General features: G+C 40.8%; 1 protein-coding gene across 1 annotated transcript in view; it reads right to left on the bottom strand.

Moving 5' to 3' along the window:
* COL24A1 (collagen type XXIV alpha 1 chain) overlaps positions 1 to 21,581 on the bottom strand; it is a gene marked incomplete at its 5' end in the record, with an annotated part of 418,086 nt that overhangs the window by 65,088 nt on the left and 331,417 nt on the right. Inside the window, 2 exons of the mRNA XM_089299394.1 lie at positions 16,167 to 16,274; positions 18,558 to 18,611. Of these exons, the coding sequence (XP_089155520.1) occupies positions 16,167 to 16,274; positions 18,558 to 18,611 (162 nt within the window). The remainder of the gene's footprint in view (positions 1 to 16,166; positions 16,275 to 18,557; positions 18,612 to 21,581) is intronic.

Below are 21,581 nucleotides of genomic sequence, written 5' to 3'. Positions count from 1 at the left end.
TCCTATTCTGCCCCTCACAAATCAAATTAAATGGTTCATTGCTAAAGTTACTTATGACCTCCATAGAGTAAAGTACATTGGTGGGTGGGTTTTTGGTGCAGCAGTAAGCTTCTATTTGGGATGCTCACACCCATAAGAGAGTCCTTGGGTTTGAGTTCCAGCTCAATTCCCAATTCCAGCTTCCTGAAAACATGTACCTTGGGAAGCAGCAGGTGATGGCTCATTTTGTGGCTCTGCCACCCACATGGGAAACCTGGATTGAGTTCCTGGCTCCCAGGCATTTGAGAATGGAGCTAGTAGATGGAAACTCTCATTGCTTGTCTCTGTCAAATAAATAAAATAAATTGTAAAAATTTAAAAAAGAAAGTATAAAGAAGAGGAACTTACCCAACCCTGGATGAGAACATACTAGAGAGTCTTGGTACTAAAGTGTGATAATACAACACATCAGAGATCAGCTAACTTTTTCAGTGAAAAGGCCAGGTAATAACTATTTTAGATTTCACCAATCATATGGTAACTACTCAACTTTGTTGTTGTAGCATAAAAGCACCCATATCAGCATGTAAAAAGATGATAATGTATCAAAACATATTGGATGCAGCAAAATCAGTGTTCCCAGGGAAGATTATAGCAATTAGAATCTATATCAAGAAATTGGAAAGGCATCGAATAAACAAACAATACATCTCAAGGACCTAGGAAAACAAGAACAAATCAAATCAGAAATTAGTAGGAGGAAAGAAATAATTAAAATTAGAAAAGAAATAAACAAAATTGAAACAAAAAAGATACAAGATATTAGGGAGATAAAGATTTCATTTTTTGAAAAAATAAACAAAATTGGCCAAACAAACCAAAAAGCTAAGGGAGAAGATCCAAATTAATAAAATCAGACAGGGAAAAGTAGATCCTATAAACAGACATCACAGAAATAAAAACAATCATTAGGAATTACTACAAACAGCTATATTTCAACAAATCAGAAAATCTAGAAGAAATGGATAGATTTCTGGACACATACAATCTACAGTTGAGTCATGGAGACATAGAAAACCTAAGTAGACCAATAATCAAGGTGGAGATTGAATCAGTAATAAAGACACTCCCAACAAAGAAAATGCCAGAACCATATAGCTTCACTGCTGAATTCTACCAAACTTTTAAAGAAGAAGTAATTCCAATTTTTCTCAAACTATTCAAAATGATTGAAAGGGAGGGAATCCGTCCAAACTCCTTTTATGAGGCCAACATCACCTCAATTCTGAAACCAGAAAAAGATACAACAAAGAAACAGAAGTATGGACCAATATCTCTGATGAACATAGATGCAAAAAATCTCAACAACATACTAGTTAATTGAATCCAACAACAAATCTAAAGAATCATTCACCTGGACCAAGTGGAATTTATCCCTGGTATGCAGGAATGGTTCAACGTACACAAATCAATAAATGTGATATATCACATTAACAAAGTGAAGAATCAAAGCCATATGATTATCTCAATCTCAACAGACTCAGAGAAAGCATTTGATAAAACATAGCATTCTTTCATGATAAAAAACAAATTGGCAAATTGAGTATAGATGGAACATTCCTCAACACAATCAAGGGAATATATGATGAATCCACAGCCAGCATCATATTGAATAGGGAAAATTTGGAAGGATTGCCACTAAATTCTGGAACCAGACAAGAGTGCCCACTGTCACTAACTGCCATTCAACATAATCTAGAAGTTTTAGTCAGAGCCATTAGGCAAGAAAAGGAAATCAAAGGGAAACAAATTGAAAAGGAAGAAATCAAATTGTCCCCATCTGCAGATGACATGATCCAAGATATAGAGCAAAACCAAAAGACTCTACTGAGAGGCTACTGGAACTCATAAGCGAGTTTGGTAAAACTGCAGGATATAGGGGCCGGTGCTGTGGCAGAGTGGGTAAAGCTGCCGCCTGCAGTGCTGGCATCCGATATGGGTGCCGGTTCGAGTCCCAGCTGCTCCATTTCTGATCCAGCTCTCTGCTATGGCCTCGGAAAGCAGTAGAAGATGGCCCAAGTCCTTGGGCCCCTGCACCCATGTGGGAGACCTGGAAGAAGCTCCTGGCTCCTGGCTTCGGATCGGCACAGCTCCGGCTGTTGTGGCCAACGGCTGGTTCACTGGGGAGTGAACCAGCAGATGGAAGACTTCTCTGCCTCTCCTCTCTCTGTGTAACTGTGACTTTCAAGTAAAATAAGTAAATCTTAAAAAAAAAGAAGCTCCTGGATCCACTCTTTGTTTAAAAAAATAATTGCAGGATATAAAACCAACACACAAAAGTCAGTAGCTTTTGTATTCACAGAAAATGCCATGACTGAGAACAAATTTGTAAGATCAGTATCTGCGGGGGGGGGGGGGGGCTCCAATCTAAAAGGAAACAAAGTTGCTAAGCCTTTGCTCCACAAGGCCGCTAAGCCTTTGCTCCAGTTTGCCACACTTCCGCATCCCAGTGACTCAGCATTTCCAACAATCCAAGATGACCCCCGGGGGAGGTACCCAGCCTGACAGGAGACTTCTGTATTTGTGAACAGTATGTGTCCTCGGCTGTGATAGGCCCTTGAGGGCATGCTCGGCTTGTGTCCGGCATTACCTTTCAGCTGGTTGGCTCAATTCCCTTGTGCCCTGGACAGCCCCCTTTCTGTGTCTATAAAAGCTTTTCTCCCTCCCAATAAAGTCAAGAACCAGGCTGTGCCCTGGGCGTTGACTGATCTCTGGGCTCTGGTGTTTTTCCTTTGCCGCTGACACTCTTCATCCCGCTTGGCCCCTGAGCCCCCCAGGCTGGCCCTGAGGAGCTCTATCCGACCTGCTGCCCCATAGCAAGCAGCAGGTATCACTCACAATAGCTACAAAAAATATAAATACTTTAGAGTAAATTTAACCAAGGATGTTAAAGTTCTCTATGATGAAAATCACAAAACAGTAAAGAAATAAAAGATGATACACACACACAAAAAATGGAAAATGCTTCCATGTTCATAGATTGGAGGAATTAATATAAAAAATATTCATACTACCCAAAGCAATTTATAAGTACAATGTGATCTCAATCAAAATACCAATGACATTCTTCTCAGATCTAGAAAAAAATACACTAAAATTCATATGGAAACACAGGAGACTCTGAATAGCTAAAGCAATCATAAACAACTGAAACAAAGCTGGGGACAACACAATACCAAATTTCAAGACATACTACAAGGAAATTATAATCAAACTAGTCTTGTTTTTAAAGATTTATTTACTGGGGGCCGGCCCTGCAGTGTACTGAGTAAAGCTGCCTTCTGCAGTGCCAGCTTCCCTTATGGGCACCAGTTTGAGTCCTGGCTGCGAGTCCTGGCTGCTCCACTTCTGATCCAGCTCTCTGCTGTAGCTTGGGAAAGCAGCAGCAGATGGCCCAAATCTTTGGGTCCTTGCACCTGCATGGGAGACTCTGAAGAAACTCCTGGCTCCTGGTTTCGGATGGGCACAGCTCCAGCCATTGGGCCATCTGGGGAGTGAACCAGCAAATGGAAGACCTTTCTCTCTGTCTCTCCCTCTGTCTGTCACTCTGCCTCTCAAATAAATAAAATCTTAAAAAGATTTATTGACTAATTTGAATGTCAGAGGTATATATAGAGGGAGAGATGGAGAGATCTTCCATATGCTGGTTCACTCCCCAAATGGCTGTAATGGCTGGGGCTGGGCCAGGTGAAGCCAGGAGCCAGGAGCTTCTTCTGGGTCTCTCATAAGGGTAGCAGGGGCCAAAGCACTTGGGGCATCTTCTGCTGCTTTTTTCAGGCCATTAGCAGGGAGCTGGATCGGAAGTAGCCAGTTCACGAATTGGTGCTCATATGGGATGGCTGGCATTCCAGGAGGTGGCTTTATCTGCTATGTACAACACCAGCTCTTCTTATTTTATTTTCTACCATTAAACAATGTAAAAATCTTTCCTGGCACTTAGTTCATACAAAAATAGACCAATTTGATTCACTGGGAATGGTTTGCTAACACTGGAATATACTATTGATACAGATTTGGAATAAATGAGAATGTATAAGCAAATTGGCTTAATGTTATCTTTTGCCTTTAGAGAGCCAATCTCCACCTTTTTCTACTCTGCTGTATCATCCAGCAGGCTCTGCTACTCTCCAGCTGTGCTGTTCAGTGGCTTACCAAAGGGTATAAATGAGAATAAGTTTCCTGTAGTTACAAGGTAGTATGGCTACAACTCTAAATCATTATAAAGTTTGTAGAATTTAATACTTGTATATCTTCAAATAGGCAGGTATCTCATGCTAAGAGCACTGGTAGAGAAAGACAACTCTAAGACAAGGGATGAGGACATTTAAGTAGACAAGTGCAAGATCAAAACTTTGAACCACCAATCAATCCCTCTTAATCTTCTCTGCTTGTGGATGCTGTCCCTATTCAAACACCTGGAACTGTGGGGAGCAACCCGGACTGGACTAAGTTACTGGAATTAAGACTTATTCTATGCATCTGCTCTCCCACAATATGGCGCTGGGAGAGAAGAAAACAGCTTCTACGCAGCTGCCTCTTGCCAACTTGAGTGCTGACCTCCAGGAGCTGATCCTGCTCCTGATTGGAGGAGAGCAGTGTACTCGGCGTGTGGGCAGCCGAGTTAGGATTGGCGGAGGAGGACTATAAAGGAGGAGAGAGACGGCATGTACCAGGAACATCTAGGGGGAACACCTGAGGAACACCTGTGCAGCCCCCGAGAGAGCTGGCCGGCGGTGTGCCGCTCCCCCGTGGAAGTGGGGAATGTGGCAGGGGGAACCGCCCTTCCACGGAGGTGGAAGGACCAGCAGCCAACCCGGGGAGGGCCGAGCAGACAGAAGAACAGAGCAGGGTCCTGTGTCGTTCCTCCACGAAGACGGGGAGCGACATAATGGTGCCGTGACTCGGATAGGAAACCTAGGACGGATAGGAAACCTAGGAGGGAAGAAACGGGAAGAAGTGGAAATTACCGGAGAGAGAGACTAGCAAACAGCCTAGGGAAAAGCCGGACAGAAAAGGTGCCGGAAGAAGCTATCAAAAGCCTAGGCATAGACTCGGATATGGACTGTGGGAAAGAAGTTAGGATTGAAAGCGAAAGTGAAAGCTTTCATAGACTTGGATGCGGACTATGGCGGGGAAGCTAGGAGATTGAAAGCGAAAGTGAAACCTGGAGGAGGCTTGGACTCGGATATGGACTGTGGGAAAGAAGTTAGGATTTAAAGTGAAAGCAAGAAGAAACTTACACTTAGATACGGACTGCAGGTTGAAAGTGAAAGTGAAACCTAGAAGAAACTTAGACTCGGATACGGACTGTGGGGAGAAGCCAGGAGAAATGAGGGAGGAATATTGTTGGAAGAAAACTTAGGGAAACCTACCGGGTAGAGAAAAATGTTAGGGAGAATGAAGCCGCGAGTGCAGGCCGAGGCGGAGACGTAAGCCAGCTTGGAATTCAAGTCACCCCGGGGAGCAAGAGGCGAAGATCTGGAACCAGAGACGTGGGCCGCCAGGTTGGAATTCGCCAGGTTAGTCCGGGGAACTTGGATTGAATGCTAGTGGCGGAAACGTGAGCTGGGGCTGTGTGACTCGCGGAGGCTGCCGCACGCAGAGAGAGCGTGCGGGGCACAAGTAGATAGGGAACGCTGGGCTGGTGTGAGGCCGTGGTGCAGGCGTGAAGCCGGGAAGCCGCGCAGATGAGAGAAGCTGGCTGAAGCGGCTCAGAGCCGGGAAGCCGCCAAGAAGCAGCCTCGGGGCGGGCGCCGGGAAGCCGCAGGGATAAGAGAAACAGAAGTCTAGAAGTGAAATGAGAGAAATAGGAATGCTGGAAGATAGAAGTAAAATGGGAGAAATAGGAATGCCCGGAGATAGAGAAATAGAGAAATAGAAAGGCCTCCCCACAACATGGCAATGAGAGAGCTTGGATTCGGTCTGCCTGATTAGTGAGGCGATGAGCACCTGCGGGCGGCTAGCAGCTTGTGAGCCGCAGGTCACCGAAGACAGGCACGTTATCAACACCAATGGGTCTCCCCACAGTGCGGCAATGGGAAGGCTTGGATTCGGTTTGCCTGATTGCTAGGGCTTGTAAGCACCTGCAGGCAGAGCAGAGCATGCGCTGCAGGGCACCGAACACAGGCACGCATCAGCGCCTAGAAACCTCCTCACAACATGGCGAAGAGAGGACCTGGATTCGGTTTGCCTGATTGATAGGACTTGTAAGCACCTGTGGGCGACTCTGGCAAGCAGAGCAGAGTGTGTGCCATAGGGCACCGAAGACAGGTGCGTATCAACGCCAAAAATAAAAAGAAAGGGGGATCTGTGGGGAGCAACTGGGAGCAACTCGGACTAGACTAAGTTACTGGAATTAAGACTTATTCTATGCATCTGCTTTCCCACAATATGGCGCTGGGAGAGAAGAAAACAGCTTCTACGCAGCTGCCTCTTGCCAACTTGAGTGCTGATCTCCAGGAGCTGATCCTGCTCCTGATTGGAGGAGAGCAGCATACTCGGCGTGTGGGCAGCCGAGTTAGGATTGGCGGAGGAGGACTATAAAGGAGGAGAGAGACGGCATGCACCAGGAACATCTAAGGGGAACACCTGAGGAACACCTGTGCAGCCCCCGAGAGAGCCGGCCGGTGGTGTGCCGCTCCCCCGCGGAAGTGGGGAATGTGGCAGGGGGAACCACCCTTCCACGGAGGTGGAAGGACCAGCAGCCAACCCGGAAGGACCAGCAGCAAACCCGGGGAGGGCCGAGCAGACAGAAGAACAGCGCAGGGTCCTGTGTCGTTCCTCCACGAAGACGGGGAGCGACAGGAACACTATGAATAGTCTGATAAACTGGCATTTTGAAGCTTGGACTTCATTGTGGCCTATGGTCAATGAGTATGAAATGCTACAACTTCCATCTCTAAAGGTGTCCAAAAACTCAGGAAGATAGAAATGTGGAGATGACTCTATTCTATGCAATCTAATACCTACTCTCTAACCTTAGCAGCTCTGGAAGGGTTTAAAATAAGTCTTACTGCAGTGTTAAGTAATTCATCAGAATTAAGTTCTCTGATTGAAACGGGAATATTGGAATCCATGAGAGGTGGGGTCCAAGTTATAGGGCTTTATAATTAGAGAAAATGCAGGAGCATTTGTCATAGTAGGCCACAAGGATAAAGTGGTGTTAGAATGCTGGGACCCGCATTCTGTGGTTTTGGTAATGGGACACAGGGTACAGAGGGATTAAATATACTACAGCTTACTAGATATCTAGGTGGGGAAAGTTCTAGGTCTTATGGATATAAATCTCACTCAAGTTCCTGTAGTTGGGATTTAGTGTTTTTTTTTTTTTGTTGTTGTTGTTTTGACAGGCAGAGTGGACAGTGAGAGAAAGAGACAGAGAGAAAGGTCTTCCTTTGCCGTTGGTTCACCCTCCAATGGCCACCGAGGCCAGTGCGTTGCGCTGATCTGAAGGCAGGAGCCAGGTGCTTCTCCTGGTCTCCCATGGGGTGCAGGGCCCAAGGACTTGAACCATTCTCCACTGCACTCCTGGGCCATAGCAGAGAGCTGGCCTGGAAGAGGGGCAACCGGGACAGAATCCGGCGCCCTGACCGGGACTAGAACCCGGTGTGTCAGCACCACAGGCGGAGGATTAGCATGTTGAGCCACGGTGCCGGCTGTGATTTAGTGTTTGATTTATCAAACTCATGAGATACTTTACCAGAATGCCCTAATTGAGAGGGAGTCAGATTCTCTTTGAGGAAGAACCCTGCAATGTGGTCAAACATGTGTACTATGAGTCCTCCCCCGAGCCTTCTTTGGAGGGACACGTAGTCCCTAGCTGACTAAGCACAGGGGAAATATAAATTCCTAGGCTTCCTGGGGGCTGTTAGATCTGGCTGTGAACTTATGACAGTCCCTAGAAGTAAAACATATCGTCATGGTACTTGTTCAGAGTAGAAGCTTATGAGTGCCAGGTGATAAATGGAGTTTTGGCCCAATTACTTTTCCAAGTGGCCCAATGGGATTGTGAGCCTAATTTTCCTCTATCCAATCCAGAGCATGGGGAAACTTCCTAATGCATAAATTGAAGGTTATTATGTTAAAAGCCAAGTAGTTGTTAGTGCAATCATCTCTTCCTGATCCCTCCCATCAACAGTAAGCCTAAGGCAAGAGTATATCCTTTGGAAAACTGTACATATTAACCAAATCCTTTGGAAAACTGTATATATTATTGCCACAAAGACCTGAAAGATACAGGAGTAATGATTCCTATGATATGTCTTAGCCATTTTACTTACCTGCTTGGCTGGTACAACTACCAGATAAGTCTTGGAGATAACTATAATTTATTACAAACTAAACTGGTGGTTATACCAATCATAGCTGCTGTTTCTGGTTTGGAATCTCTACTAAATAACATTGCCATTAGCAGCAGCAGCTACTAACAGAACAAAAATATTTCCTACCCACCTTCCTACCAATAAAGACAATGAGAAGTAGCTGTCTTGTCTTCATGCGGCAGGGGCAGCAGTATCCCATCACTGTCTTACATTAGTGCTATGCCATCCCCATTTTCTTCTCCATCATAAAACAGAACAAATGGGTATCTTAAAGTTCTGACAACTCAGAAAATACCATGTGGGTATATTAAACTGAGGACATTATGCTATCTAGACTTGGAGAGCAGAAAAGAAGACATACCCTAAAGGTAAACCAGAGGACAGGATTAAAAAGTTTGGAAAACTAATGGGTGAAGTGCCTAGGAACAGTGGTTTGGGGACATATCTAGTTATCTCCTTAGAGGTGGAGACAAGTTGTTGCACTCTGACTTTCCTCTTACAATAATAGGAGTCTTGGTGAGCCTTTCTGTACTTTTGCATCAACTTATTCCAGATTTGGGCACGCTGCTCTTCTCTTTATTGGGTAATTTGTAAGGCTGCCAAGATCTTAGAGAACTGGAGAGGCAGAGAAAAAATGAGAGAGAGAGAGAAAGAGAGAGAGAGAGAGAGAGAGCGAGCGAGCGCTCCTATCTGCTAGTTCACTCCCCAGATGCATATAGCAGCAAGGGTTGTGCCAGGCTGAAGCCCGAAGCTGGGAACTCTGTGTCTCCCATGTGAGTGTCAGGGATCCAACACTTAAGCCATAATCTGCTGCCTCCTAGGGTGCACATTAGCAAGAAGCTGAAATCAGGAGTAGATATGAACTTGAAACCAGGTACTCTGAGACAAGATGTGGGCATCCCAAGTGGTGTCTTAACCACTACACTAAATGTCTGCCTCCCAATTGAGCCATTTTTAGGTGTACAGTTCAGTGGTACTAAGTCAATTTACACTGTATAACCATCACCATCATCCATCTCTAGAACTACTGATCTTCCCAAATGGAAACTGTGAGCCCATTAAGTAACTCTCCATAACATAATCTCTTCTTGAAAACCCTGATGACCACCTATCTTAAGTTTCTGTATTTCTATGAATTTGATTACTGGTACTTCATATAAGAGAAACCATAACTTAATTTTTTGAGGAACTTCCATACAGTTTTTCACAGTGGTGCAACATTTTACACTCCCAACTTCTATGCAGCATGCTTCTAATTATTCCAGATCCTTGCCAACGTTTGCTATTTATTTTCATAACACAATGTGTGTGAAGTGATATATTACTGTGATTTTGTTTTGCATTTCCCTAATGGTAGCAATTCTTATGCATCTTTCCATGGGATTATTGGTCATCTGTATATCTTCTTTGGAGCTTTGTCTATTCAAGTGCTTTGTTCGGTTGGGGCCCTGAAGCAAAAAGGTTCTGCAGCAGTTTCAGGATGCCATGTTGTGGGGAGCAGTTCGGACTGGACTAAGTTACTGGAATTAAGACTTATTCTATGCATCTGCTCTCCCACAATATGGCGCTGGGAGAGAAGAAAACAGCTTTTACACAGCTGCCTCCAGTTCAACCAATAAACTGTAGGACTTGCTCCTGATTGGAGAGCAGCGTACTCGGCGTGTGGGCAGCCGAGTCCTAACTCGGAGGAGGACTTGGCGGAGGAGGACTATAAAGGAGGAGAGAGACGGCATGCACCAGGAACATCTAAGGGGAACATCTAAGGGAACACCTGTGCAGCCCCCGAGAAAGCCGGCCGGCGGTGTGCCGCTCCCCTGCGGAAGTGGGGAATGTGGCCAGGGGGAACTGCCCTTCCACGGAGGTGGAAGGGATAGTAGCCAACCCGGGAAGAACCAGCAGCAAACCCGGGGAGGGCCGAGCAGACGAAAGAACAGTGCAGGGTCCTGTGTCGTTCCTCCACGAAGAGGGGGAGCGACACATGTGACCTACACTGCTATTTGGACCTTATAACTAAGCATATCTCATAATATCAGAAGGCTCTGTAGCTGGTATATGCACTGTTCTGACACTCTTTGGCAATCTACTATAACAGAATCACAGCTTAACATCTAAAATTAAAATTTTAGAGATAACCATCTTTGTCAAATGCAATTTTTCAGCTGGAAAACAGTTTTAGGCTTACTCTAGTTGAATCAGAACAACTGACCCTGGGCAAAAAAATGGCTATGTTCCGTGATCTGCCCATTATGAACTAGGTGATATCTAATCAGCTGAATCATAAAATTGGAGGTGAATTCCAGTATTCTACTCTTAAGTGGAAACAGTACATATTAAGATTGGGCTCTAGCTGGTCCAGAAATCACAGACAAAATTTGTACAAAGGCAACTCAGATTTCCATATTAGGAGTCTTCAAAAAGTTCATGGAAAGTAATGCATTCTATGACAAAATAATGCATGGATTTCAAAAATTTTTATACCAAAATAAGCGCCTTTTAATTCCATTTTTCCAAGAACTTTTTGAGATACTCTTTTACTTGCTCCTATTGTTTTGATATCGCTCCTCCTGAATTCCTAGAGAATTCCCTTTGCTAATTAATAGAGGAGGAAAAAGTTCACTCCTGATTTATATCTGCATTGACTATCTTTTTTTTTTTTTTTTTTTTTTTTTTTTGATAGGCAGAGTGGACAGTGAGAGAGAGAGACAGAGAGAGAAAGGTCTTCCCTTGCCGTTGGTTCACCCTCCAATGGCCGCCGCTGCAGCCGGCGCACCGCGCTGATCCGATGGCAGGAGCCAGGAGCCAGGTGCTTTTTCCTGGTCTCCCATGGGGTGCAGGGCCCAAGCACTTGGGCCATCCTCCACTGCACTCCCTGGCCACAGCAGAGAGCTGGCCTGGAAGAGGGGCAACCGGGACAGAATCCGGCGCCCTGATTGGGACTAGAACCCGGTGTGCCGGCGCCGCAAGGTGGAGGATTAGCCTATTGAGCCACGGCGCCAGCTCTGCATTGACTATCAACATCAGACAGAAGTAGATGGCTGCTACACCAGATTCCAAAAGACATTAGTAGGAAGAACTCTTCTCAGTGGGCTGGACTTGGGACAATGACTTGAAATATGAATCTACACTAATCAGAATGAAATACTAAGAGATTAGCCAGCTAGTAAAGGAATTCGACATGAGATTGAAAAGAAATCTTTTATGGTTTGGATGTAGTTTGTCATCTAAGGGACATGGCTGGGAGTTTGGTCCTGAGTGTGGCTATATTGGGAGGTTGGTCTAATGGGAGGTCTTAGGTCGTTAGAGGTACTGCCCTTGGAAGAAACTGGGCAATTCTTGTGGGACCCTGAGCAAATTCTCATGGGAGAGTTATAAAAAGAAGAAACCCAGCCCCATCCAGATTTTTGTCTTCCTGTCTGGAAATGTGATTTCTTGGTGCCATATGAGCTTCCTTGATGTTATCTGTCATTAGAACCTCACAAGAGGTCAGACTGACTGGGGTTGCTTTATATTGGACTTTCAGCCTTCAAACCTGTGAAAAAATAGCTTGTCTCTTTACAAAGTAGCTTGTCTCAGGTATTTTATTATTGTGATGATGAAAAATGCTCTAATATAAGGTCTAAGAAAGATGAATTTAGGTAAGTCTCTTAAAATTGAAGCACTGTGAAGATAATTAGTTTCTATGCAAACTCCTCCATAGAGGAGGCTCTCAATAATGGGATAAACAAGATGGAGCATTTAGTAGAACTCAGTCAATCTTTTTAAAATTAGTAATTATGGTGGTAATCCAATGGTTCCTGGGGGATCAGTTGGAGATAGCTGCAATTATACTCAGATGTAGATACATATTCTAGATACAGATGTGTGTTGTTCCTACCTAAATTTCTTTTGCTAGTTAAAATGTAGTTAATAAACAGCATGAAGATTGTGCCAATTAGAAGAGGGGAAGCTGATATACCTATTGCAAACTGAATGAGTCTTAAAAATTTGATATTTAATAAAGGAATTAAGAAGCAGAATGGCCTAAGATCACCTATAATATTCAAGATAAATCCACAAAAGTCCTAGACATTTCTAGGATAATAGATACAAATAAAAATATACATGAAAACACAGGAGTGGGCCTTTGGCCTAATGGTAAATATGCCAAATGGGAAGTCCATGTTCCATATGGAAGTATCTGGGTTCCATATCTGGCTCCAGCTCTTGAATACAGCTTCTTACTATTGTGGACCCTTGGAGGCAGTGGTGATAGATCAGGCTGTTGGTTCCAACTACCTGTATGGGGGATCTGGATTGCATTCCCAATCTCTGGCTTTAGTCCCAGCCCTTCCCTGGCTCTGTGTACATTTGGGGAGTAGACTAGTGGGTGAGAACTCTCCCTATCTGTCACTCTCTCTGTCTGCATCTTTAATAAATTAAACAAAATATCACATAAAATAGTTGGCTATTTTAAGGAGAAGGGAATAAGAGTGGAAATTAAAGAAAATCAGACTAGGTCCATGCAACATTTGTAGGATGATAATATGCCACAAATTCATTAATATGGTTATCCCAACAACTTTGTACCTAGAGTAAAAGACAAATGAGGAAGGAAGCCTAAAAAAATAATGAATCCAAAGCTAAAACATCTTTTAAAATGTTCAGCCTCCTGTGGAATTCAGAACTTTGGAGGTGACTTATGTCAAATTGCCCAACATTTCCATCTACATCTTGAGGGAGAAGCCTGATGTGCAGGACAGTTTAGAAATTATTCATAGTACAGAGGCCTGGCACTGACAGACCAATGATGCAGTGTCAGGTGGTGAGAGAGTGAGCAAGAGAGAGTGAGACACACACACACACACACACACACACACACACACCCCTTCCATTTGCTGATTTTCTCTGCAAATGGCTGCAATGGCTGGAGCTGGGCTAGGCCGAAGCCTGGAGCTTGGGGCAGGAGAACAAGGACATAGGCCATCTTCTACTGCTTTCCCAGGCACATTAACAGGGAGTTGGATTGGAAGTGGAGCAGCAGGGTCTTCAACGGTGCCCATAAGGGATGCCGGCATCACAGGTGCAGGCTTATGTTGCTATGCCACAATGCCAGAATCCCCTTTATTCTTGAATATTGTAGACAGAGCTAGTGTTCTTGTGTAATACACGAGCTTTTAGCTACACAGCCAATAATTCTAGTGTGACAGATTCCAGGAATAGGCATAGAGTGGTAATCTATGGAACGGAATGGATTAGCATCTAATTTACATTAATTTAATATTTTCTATATTGATTTTCTCTTAGGCATTAAATTACTGTGCTTGATTATTATCTCACTACTAAAGAAGGATGTAGAGTTATGAAAAAATATATATTTTCATGCTAGAAATCAGTGGCAGCTAACAATCAGTTGCTACATTGTACATTTTATGCAAGAGAAAATGATTTTTATTTAAAAATTATTTTCATTTTATTCAGAAGGCAGAGTATGCAAGAGTGGGAAGCTGAATCATAATCAGAAGAGCTAAGACTAGAACAAGGCACTCCAGTATGAGTAATGACATATTTCCAGAAAGAAGTTATTTTTAAGTGATTTGATGTAAAAATAATCGATCTTTTTATGAGCCACAAATGATCTGATAAATATCTCAAATGCTGAAATGCTTATTAAACATACATAAGAGTGCCACAGAAAGTCTATGATAATTACGCATTATCTTTTAATTCATTACTCATGAACTTTTTGAAGTACCTTTGTATCTAGGATACTGGTTCAATTATCCCCAACTGGAATGGATATCTGTATTATTTCTTACTTCTGTTAATTAATCAGTTAACTAAATAGTAAGTTAATAAAATAATTAAACATTTATTTCCTATTAACACAGTTATGCATTATGATATGTTCTGAGGAATGCATTGTTAATCAATTTTGCCATTGTATCTTTGTGTGAATCTTTTTGAAGAAAAGTAGTAATAAAATAATGATAAACATCATAGTATATAAATATACAAACTGGTAACATAACTTTTCCAATAAAAAGAACTTTTCCAGTAGGAAAAGTTTCAATGTAACATTTCCTGTGAAACATAATCCAAAAGATGGTAATCCACAATATGGTAACTTTTCCAACAGCAAAAGTATTACTATAAGATTTCCTGTGAAACCTAATCTACAAAAATATAGACTGTCAGACCAATTCAAAGGGTTTTACTGTTGTATTTTTAAAGTTTCTCAGTTTCATCTTAAGACTAATACATAGGTGTGTGTTACCATGATCAAATATTATATACCATACATAATTGTATAATACTTTCATATTATTGGCAATAAAGATCTATTTATACCAGCATCACCATAAACACAGCCATTTTGATTGTCATGTTATTAGGAATTTTTGAGCTCAATTTTACTCTCTGTGGACTACCATCACATATGTGGCTCATCACATAATGACTAACATGTCATTATTCAGCACATGAAAGTATTTACAACTCTCTTTTTATTCTTATGAACTTCTGGAGACACCCACATAAAGCTGGGTACAGCAACAAGATTTAAGATATATACTTTTTCAAATGTGGTTTTCCTTGTTTGAACTCTCAAGATGCTATCCAAATAAATAGGAAAAGTTTCACCATAACATTTCCCATGAAACCTAATCCACAAAAATATAGACTCTCAGATGAATTCAAAAGGTTTTGCTGTTGTGTTTTTAAACTTTCACAATTTCATCTTAAAACTATTACGTGGTAAGCCTGCAGAACAACAGAAAGATGAAGGCTCAGGGCAAGAGCTCCCCTTAGGACTTGGATCCTAACTGGAATCTTTTCTAACTAGACTGATAGTATCGATGGGAATCTCTAAAGTAACTGTTTTAATTGAAAACTTCAGCTTGGCTGCCAGGGTTGTCTAGACCTTAATGTGACTGATCCTCTGATGTTCTGACATAATGACACATTTCCTCCTAAACAGATACCATGTTATGACTCCTTAAAAATAGTTGTCTTTTCAGACAGAATCTGAATAGATATTTATGTAGGAAATAATTAAAATTAATTATGTCACAGTTTCATATTTTTATTTAATGAGATAACTCACCACAGTAAAGAAAAATATTAATCTGAATTTGAGTTTAGGAATACTGACATGCTAGATGTGAATAAATAACTTTATGTATTTAAAAGAAAATAAATCAACAGATAATCATATCCAAACAGTGGAAATGTAAAAGGGTAAATTTTATTGTGTTCTTGAAAGTGAGTAGTTAATTCTTTCAGTGGTCTGAATGAAAACACAAGCTAAGATAGCAAAACTATCTGGATTAGGATAACATTAAGGAATGAAAGATGGACAGTTGAGTGAAGACAAAACTATGATTCAAAAATTTCTGATCAAGCAAATAATATAGAAATTTGCATAAAATAAGTGTACATACATCATTGCATCATCCCTAGATGAACAGAAAGAAAACATACACACAATTATAAAATGGTGAGGCTGTAAAAGTAAAGGGAAAATAATTTTCAGTTGAACTGATCTTGAGTTACTGCCAAGATCTAGCTATTCCAAAGTTGGCCTAAGACTTTTGATGAACTCAAAGTACAGACAGGTTGTATAGCCCTAAAATTTTGTTTCTTTATAATTCTTTACATGATTTTATATGTATAAAATGGCATAAATTACTAATAGTATGGGATATTAGATACAAAATATCCAAGATAACTCACCTATTGATAGCCCCTGGAAATCATACATATAATTTCAATAAAGCAAGGAGACAACATGTAAGAAATAAAGAGCAAAGAGAAATTCACACTACTTACAGGAAGTCCCTGTTTTCCTGGTGGGCCAACTTTTCCAGGATTTCCTGAAATCCCATCTTGTCCATGGTATCCTTGTATGCCTTTTGGCCCAGGGGGGCCTGGAAGTCCCTTGATAATGAAAAATTACTTGCATTATAGAGAGATGATGTACAGATGTTTAAGTAACAATATATTTTCATATTTATTGGAGGAGCTATATTTTTATACTGTAGTACACATTTTCTGTTTTTTTTTTTTTTTTTTTTAGGTTCATAAATGATTTACAATTTAGATTCAACAGATAGCTATTTTAAAAAGTTACCTAAGAAAAATGCCAAGCTAATCTACAATTTACTGAGTAACTGTTACAGTCTTAGTACAATTCTTGGGTAATTTTCATGCACAACTAGCTGTGAAGTAAAGGTCTTTAATATGCAGCTGTTAACATAGGCTACAGGCTTACTCACCATCGCAAACCCTTGTATGTGCTATCTTCCCAAGAAACAAGTCATGACTCTTTTGGCTGCCACCCTGAATTAAGTAATTATATAAGAGAGTAATGAGGAAGAGGGATTTAGAGTATGGGTGGGAAGGTGGGCATGGTGGCAAGAATCATTGTGTTCCTAAAGTTGTAATTATGAAGTGTATGAAGTTTGTAACTAAAGTTGTATACTTCTGCATACATTCCTACCGACTTCTCAGGATACAGATCAAAAACTTGCCATGGGGGGTCCCAAATCCCCTCAAGCTGGGTGGTAAAAGTACCACCTTCAGTGTTAGAGTGATCATATGGATAGGGTTAAGGTTCTGGTAATAATAATAGAATTAAAAAGGAGTGAATGTTCCAACATTCTGCGGTCCACACAACAGACTCATAGAATGACAATCACTTTAAATAGCACTCTGACTTCAGAATCAGCCGTTAAGGCATTCTGGTCTGGCTGAAAAGCCCACAATAGCATTTTAGGAATGGAAAGCCAAGACACTGAGGCAAAAAGTGTCCTATAGGAAGGATCTCAGTGGGTGAGACTCCAGTGGAAAGAAGTGGTCATCAAAGAAGGAGGTACTTTTCTCTGAAAGGAGGAGAGAACTTCCATTTTACTATGGCCTTGTCTAAAAACTGATGGAGTTTGTGGATTCAAAAGGCTTCTATAGTCTAGGCAGCTCATGTCAACAGCCTCAGCTGATCACTGATGTCATACATAAGAGTGTTAATTGTTAAATTAATAATAAGAATCACTGTGCACTAACTTCCTGTGCAGGACCACTGTTCTCAAAGAGTTGTATTGTAACTATATCTAAGTGCTCCCAAAAGATGTATCATTCTTGGGTGCTTGGTTAAAGTTAATTAAGTTTCTAAAAAAAAAAAGAAGTGAAATTAACTTCAAGATGGAATGACTTTGAATAACCCTTTATTCAACCCTGTTGAGAAACAATTTTTTGTCTTTTTTTTTTTTTACTGTGCAAATTGTTGCACTCTTTACTTAGTATTGAGTTGGTCTTATATGCATAAAGTTAACTGAAAATGAATCTTAGTGGAGAATGGTACTGGAATGGGAGAAAGAGGATGAGGAGGAGTGGGAGAGAGTAGATTGGAGTGTGGGTATGGTGGGAAGAATCACTGTATTCTTAAAGTTGTATTTATGAAATGCATGAAGTCTGTATTCCTTAAACATAAAGTTTCTTTGGGGGAAAATAAATAAAAAATTAAGAAAAAGTAATTATATAATGGAAGAAGTGCCTGAAGTTTTAGTTTCTCCTTTTGAGCAACTAGATTTTATATGTAGGAATCTCTGATCTGAATGTGATTGTATTTTATGTTCATTTTCTCTACCTATTTTGATCCAATATAGTCCATCCAAACCAGGCATCAAAGCCTTGGTTATAGGGGCACAAACGGGAAATCTTAAGTCAGCTGACACATATCTATCAGGGCAGAGGAAAAAACTGATGGTTAATGAAAAATTAATCTTTGTTCTTCGATGAAAGGGAATAGAAAAGAAAAATTAAAAAAAAATTGTGAGACATTCTGTTCTATTTGTCAGGAGACTGAGAGGCTGAGTCTTCCATTTAAAATCCAGCTCATGTCGTTTTAATTATGCTTGAAAATCTCTGACCTTTGTCATTATTCATTTAGTTATGATCCAAGTTCCCATCAGAGTCCACAGAATGGGCTCCATAAAACAGGCAAATAGCATCTTTCAGTCCTAGAACTTCTATTTAAACAGCAAGTTTGGTTTTGAAGTTAGTGGTCATAGTTTGTTCCCTCTGTGTTCCAGCATGGATTTAATTTTTCTCTCAAGACAATCTGATTTATCCAACATGACATAATTGGCCCCTAACTTTTCTGCTTGCTGAAGTTGCTGATTCTATGTAGAAAAATAAGAAAGATGAAAGAGGTCTATTACTTACAGGAACCCCACGTTTTCCAGGAGGACCAGGAGCTCCTTTTTTGCCTTTAGGGCCCTGAAAAGAGGAAGCACAGTTATCAACTGACTATAACAAATTTACTTCAGTAAAGCCATAGAAAAGAATGCTGAGACCTGGATGCCACAGGAAGTGCTGATATAACTACTTATATACCATGGGATTGCCATTTAGCTTTCCTGGGAGTCACTTTTATTCATCTGAAAATGAGAGAATGTTCCAGATCTCCATGGTTTTCTTTCTTGCTCTTAATACTATGATTAAAGAACTTAAATTACAATTCTAAAAGGTAATTGAATAGATTATTTAATAAATGTCCCCACTATTGGGTAGAACCTTTGTCTTGTTTTGAAAGAGGCTAAATTAATGTATCAAATATTTACTAACTACAGGCGTTAAACAAGTATCAGGAACTCTGTTCCATGCTGATAATGCAAAGGCAATATTCCTCTCACAAGGCACTTACAGTGTCATGAGAGACATCGATTGATACCCTAAAATGTGCTTCTCTGGAAGCACAGAGAACTGTGAATCAAGGTCTGTTTTTCCATGTGTGAGATGTTTGAAATCATAATTACTTCAGCAGTAACTGGTCTGCCAGGATAGTTAGGAACTTTGCCTTTGCAAATCATGCCATTGTTCTGATGATATCCTAAAATTATTTTAAGAAAAATGTGCAAAAGAGTTCATGGGTTCACAAATAAGAAAAAGAATCGGATTGTCAGATATCATCCAAAGTTTTCAAAAACAGGAGAATTCCACCAAAATGGGATGTTAAAGGTATTCAAACTTGAAGACAAATAATGACAAAGATTTAATTTGACAATAACAAAAAAAAGAAGAAACTTTAGAAGATATTACATCTTCTGAGAATAAGCTTAAACACTTCTGAGAGCAACATGAATGAACTCATCTCCAAGTATTTGCAGTACCAGGATGCCACTGCAGAAGAGGAAGAGAACTTTGATGAGGGGGTCTCAAGAGGAAACCTAAGGCAGAGAACCCCATCATCTCATGCATCTTGATTCCCTTTGTTTTCCTCTTCAACTGCCCATTCTTCTCTCTCAGAATTTGTGCTTGCTGCCCTTATCTTATTCCCTTCACGCCCAGAATGGGAGAACAGTGTCTGGCACATAGAAGGAGCTCAATAAATCCTTGGTGAACGGGTCCCCTCTCTTTCCACGCTGGGAAACCTAAATTCTGTCACTCTGGGTTACAACATATTTCCTTCTGGTGTACACTCCTCCCATCTATCCAATTAATATCTTCCACTGTTTCCAAAATAATTCCCCAAGCAGCCAGGTCTCATCAATATCCCATTTAGAACCAACTGTGGACTGGAAATGCAGATAATCCCAAGTAGTAGATGAGAGACAAACAGGTAAAAGTAACTGCAAGGGAATAATAGGATTTTCCATTCTAGAATAGTTGTAGAGAGATGAATTCAAGCTACTAAAATCATCATTTCCAGGTATTTGCAGGATCCATCTTAGCTTCAGGGGAGGTGTTAACAGTATTATCTCCATTTCAGCCTCATTCCAAGCTCTGTTCTGAACTTTCATTTTCCTTTGGAGGAATCTGCCCTGCTTGTCAAGTAGGATCTGCCCTGTCCTACTTTATCTTTCTCACTCATTGCATTGATCAAAGAAAGGGGAATCAAAAGGAGAGGGAGACCAACCTTGGTCCCTAAGTTCCCAGAAATACCTTTCTGCCTTTTTTTCCTCTTTCCCCAACATCATCCCTGATAATAGGACATCCTATTGTTGTGTCTTTTCACAACATCTCATCTCTTCCCTTTGCTATTGTCTTTTCCCCATTCCTTTGGTTTTGCCATATCCTATGATTCATATTTCTATTTTGTGTTGGCCTTGCTATTTTCATATTGAAAAAATGAAATTTCTCCAAGAACCAAAAATAAACAGGGACTGAAAAAAGAAATCCCAAGAAGAAAAAATGTATGTTGTCAAAGGAAGACTGACATTTCTGTAAGAATCTCAGCTTGTTAGAATTTGGTAATGGGGAAGTAATTGGGAGGTTCTAACTCCTACTTCAAAAACCATTTTTTTTTTGTTTAGAAGTCACTAATACAGAGTCTTTCTACATGTGAGTAAATTAGAAAATGAGATAGTTGGAGACCTTGGTTTAGTTGAAGTATATACAACTTCTGGAAATTATGATACCTGTAGTAAGATAATGGCTTTCAGAGCACAATTAAAGTAGAAAAGCAAATGGAAACTGGTTTAAATATTAAAAACTGTTCTATTTCAATCAACTTGAATAGTGCTAATTAAAAAGCATGCAAACTGATAATTCAGGGTTTCCTATTTTGCTCCTCTCTAGGGAATGACTCAATCATTTAGGTGGCAGAACATACCTTTTCATATTATGTCAGGGATAATATTGGTGAGGGGGAAAGAAATTACCTAGTATGTTTTTAACCTTCATGGTATTTCTTTTTATGCAAAGATACATCTGTTATATGCTTTTGACTTCCAAATTAGACATTTCATTGATTAGGAATTTCAAACTAATCCAGTGAAACTCATGGTCGAGGTAATGATTTGAGAAAAATGTTTTCATTTTCAGAATCATGCTTTGTAATTAAAAAGTCTGATTTTCAACATTAAAATTTATCTTATCAAAAATCAGGAATTATAAAGGAGGGCATAAAACTTACTGATTTAAGAGAATGATGATAATGTAAGAGAGTTTTTCCTGTGTAAGGATCTTCAAGTTGAGGAAAAGGGTTAGGAAATTCAGAAGAGAAGCAAGACTGCTAAGACACCGATAGTGATTTCTGAGAAGAGCCCTTTGCTCCAGCCTGCCCTCAAGTCTGGAGATGGGTAGAAACAATAATCCTCCCAGCTGAGCCTGGAGATCTGAGTGCAGTGATGGTGCCTATGGATACAAAGGCCTCTCTGAGAAGTCCACATAAAGGGCCCTGAGTGTCAGCAACAGAGTAGAAATTTCTGCATGCAATGTTTAGTACAGTGGGCTTAAGAAAGCTCT

This window comes from Oryctolagus cuniculus, chromosome 7, assembly GCF_051225735.1.
Source record: "Oryctolagus cuniculus isolate XC-2025 breed Fujian yellow rabbit chromosome 7, ASM5122573v1, whole genome shotgun sequence".
Classification (NCBI taxonomy): domain Eukaryota; kingdom Metazoa; phylum Chordata; class Mammalia; order Lagomorpha; family Leporidae; genus Oryctolagus; species Oryctolagus cuniculus.
This window is presented reverse-complemented; position numbering and strand designations above follow the sequence as displayed.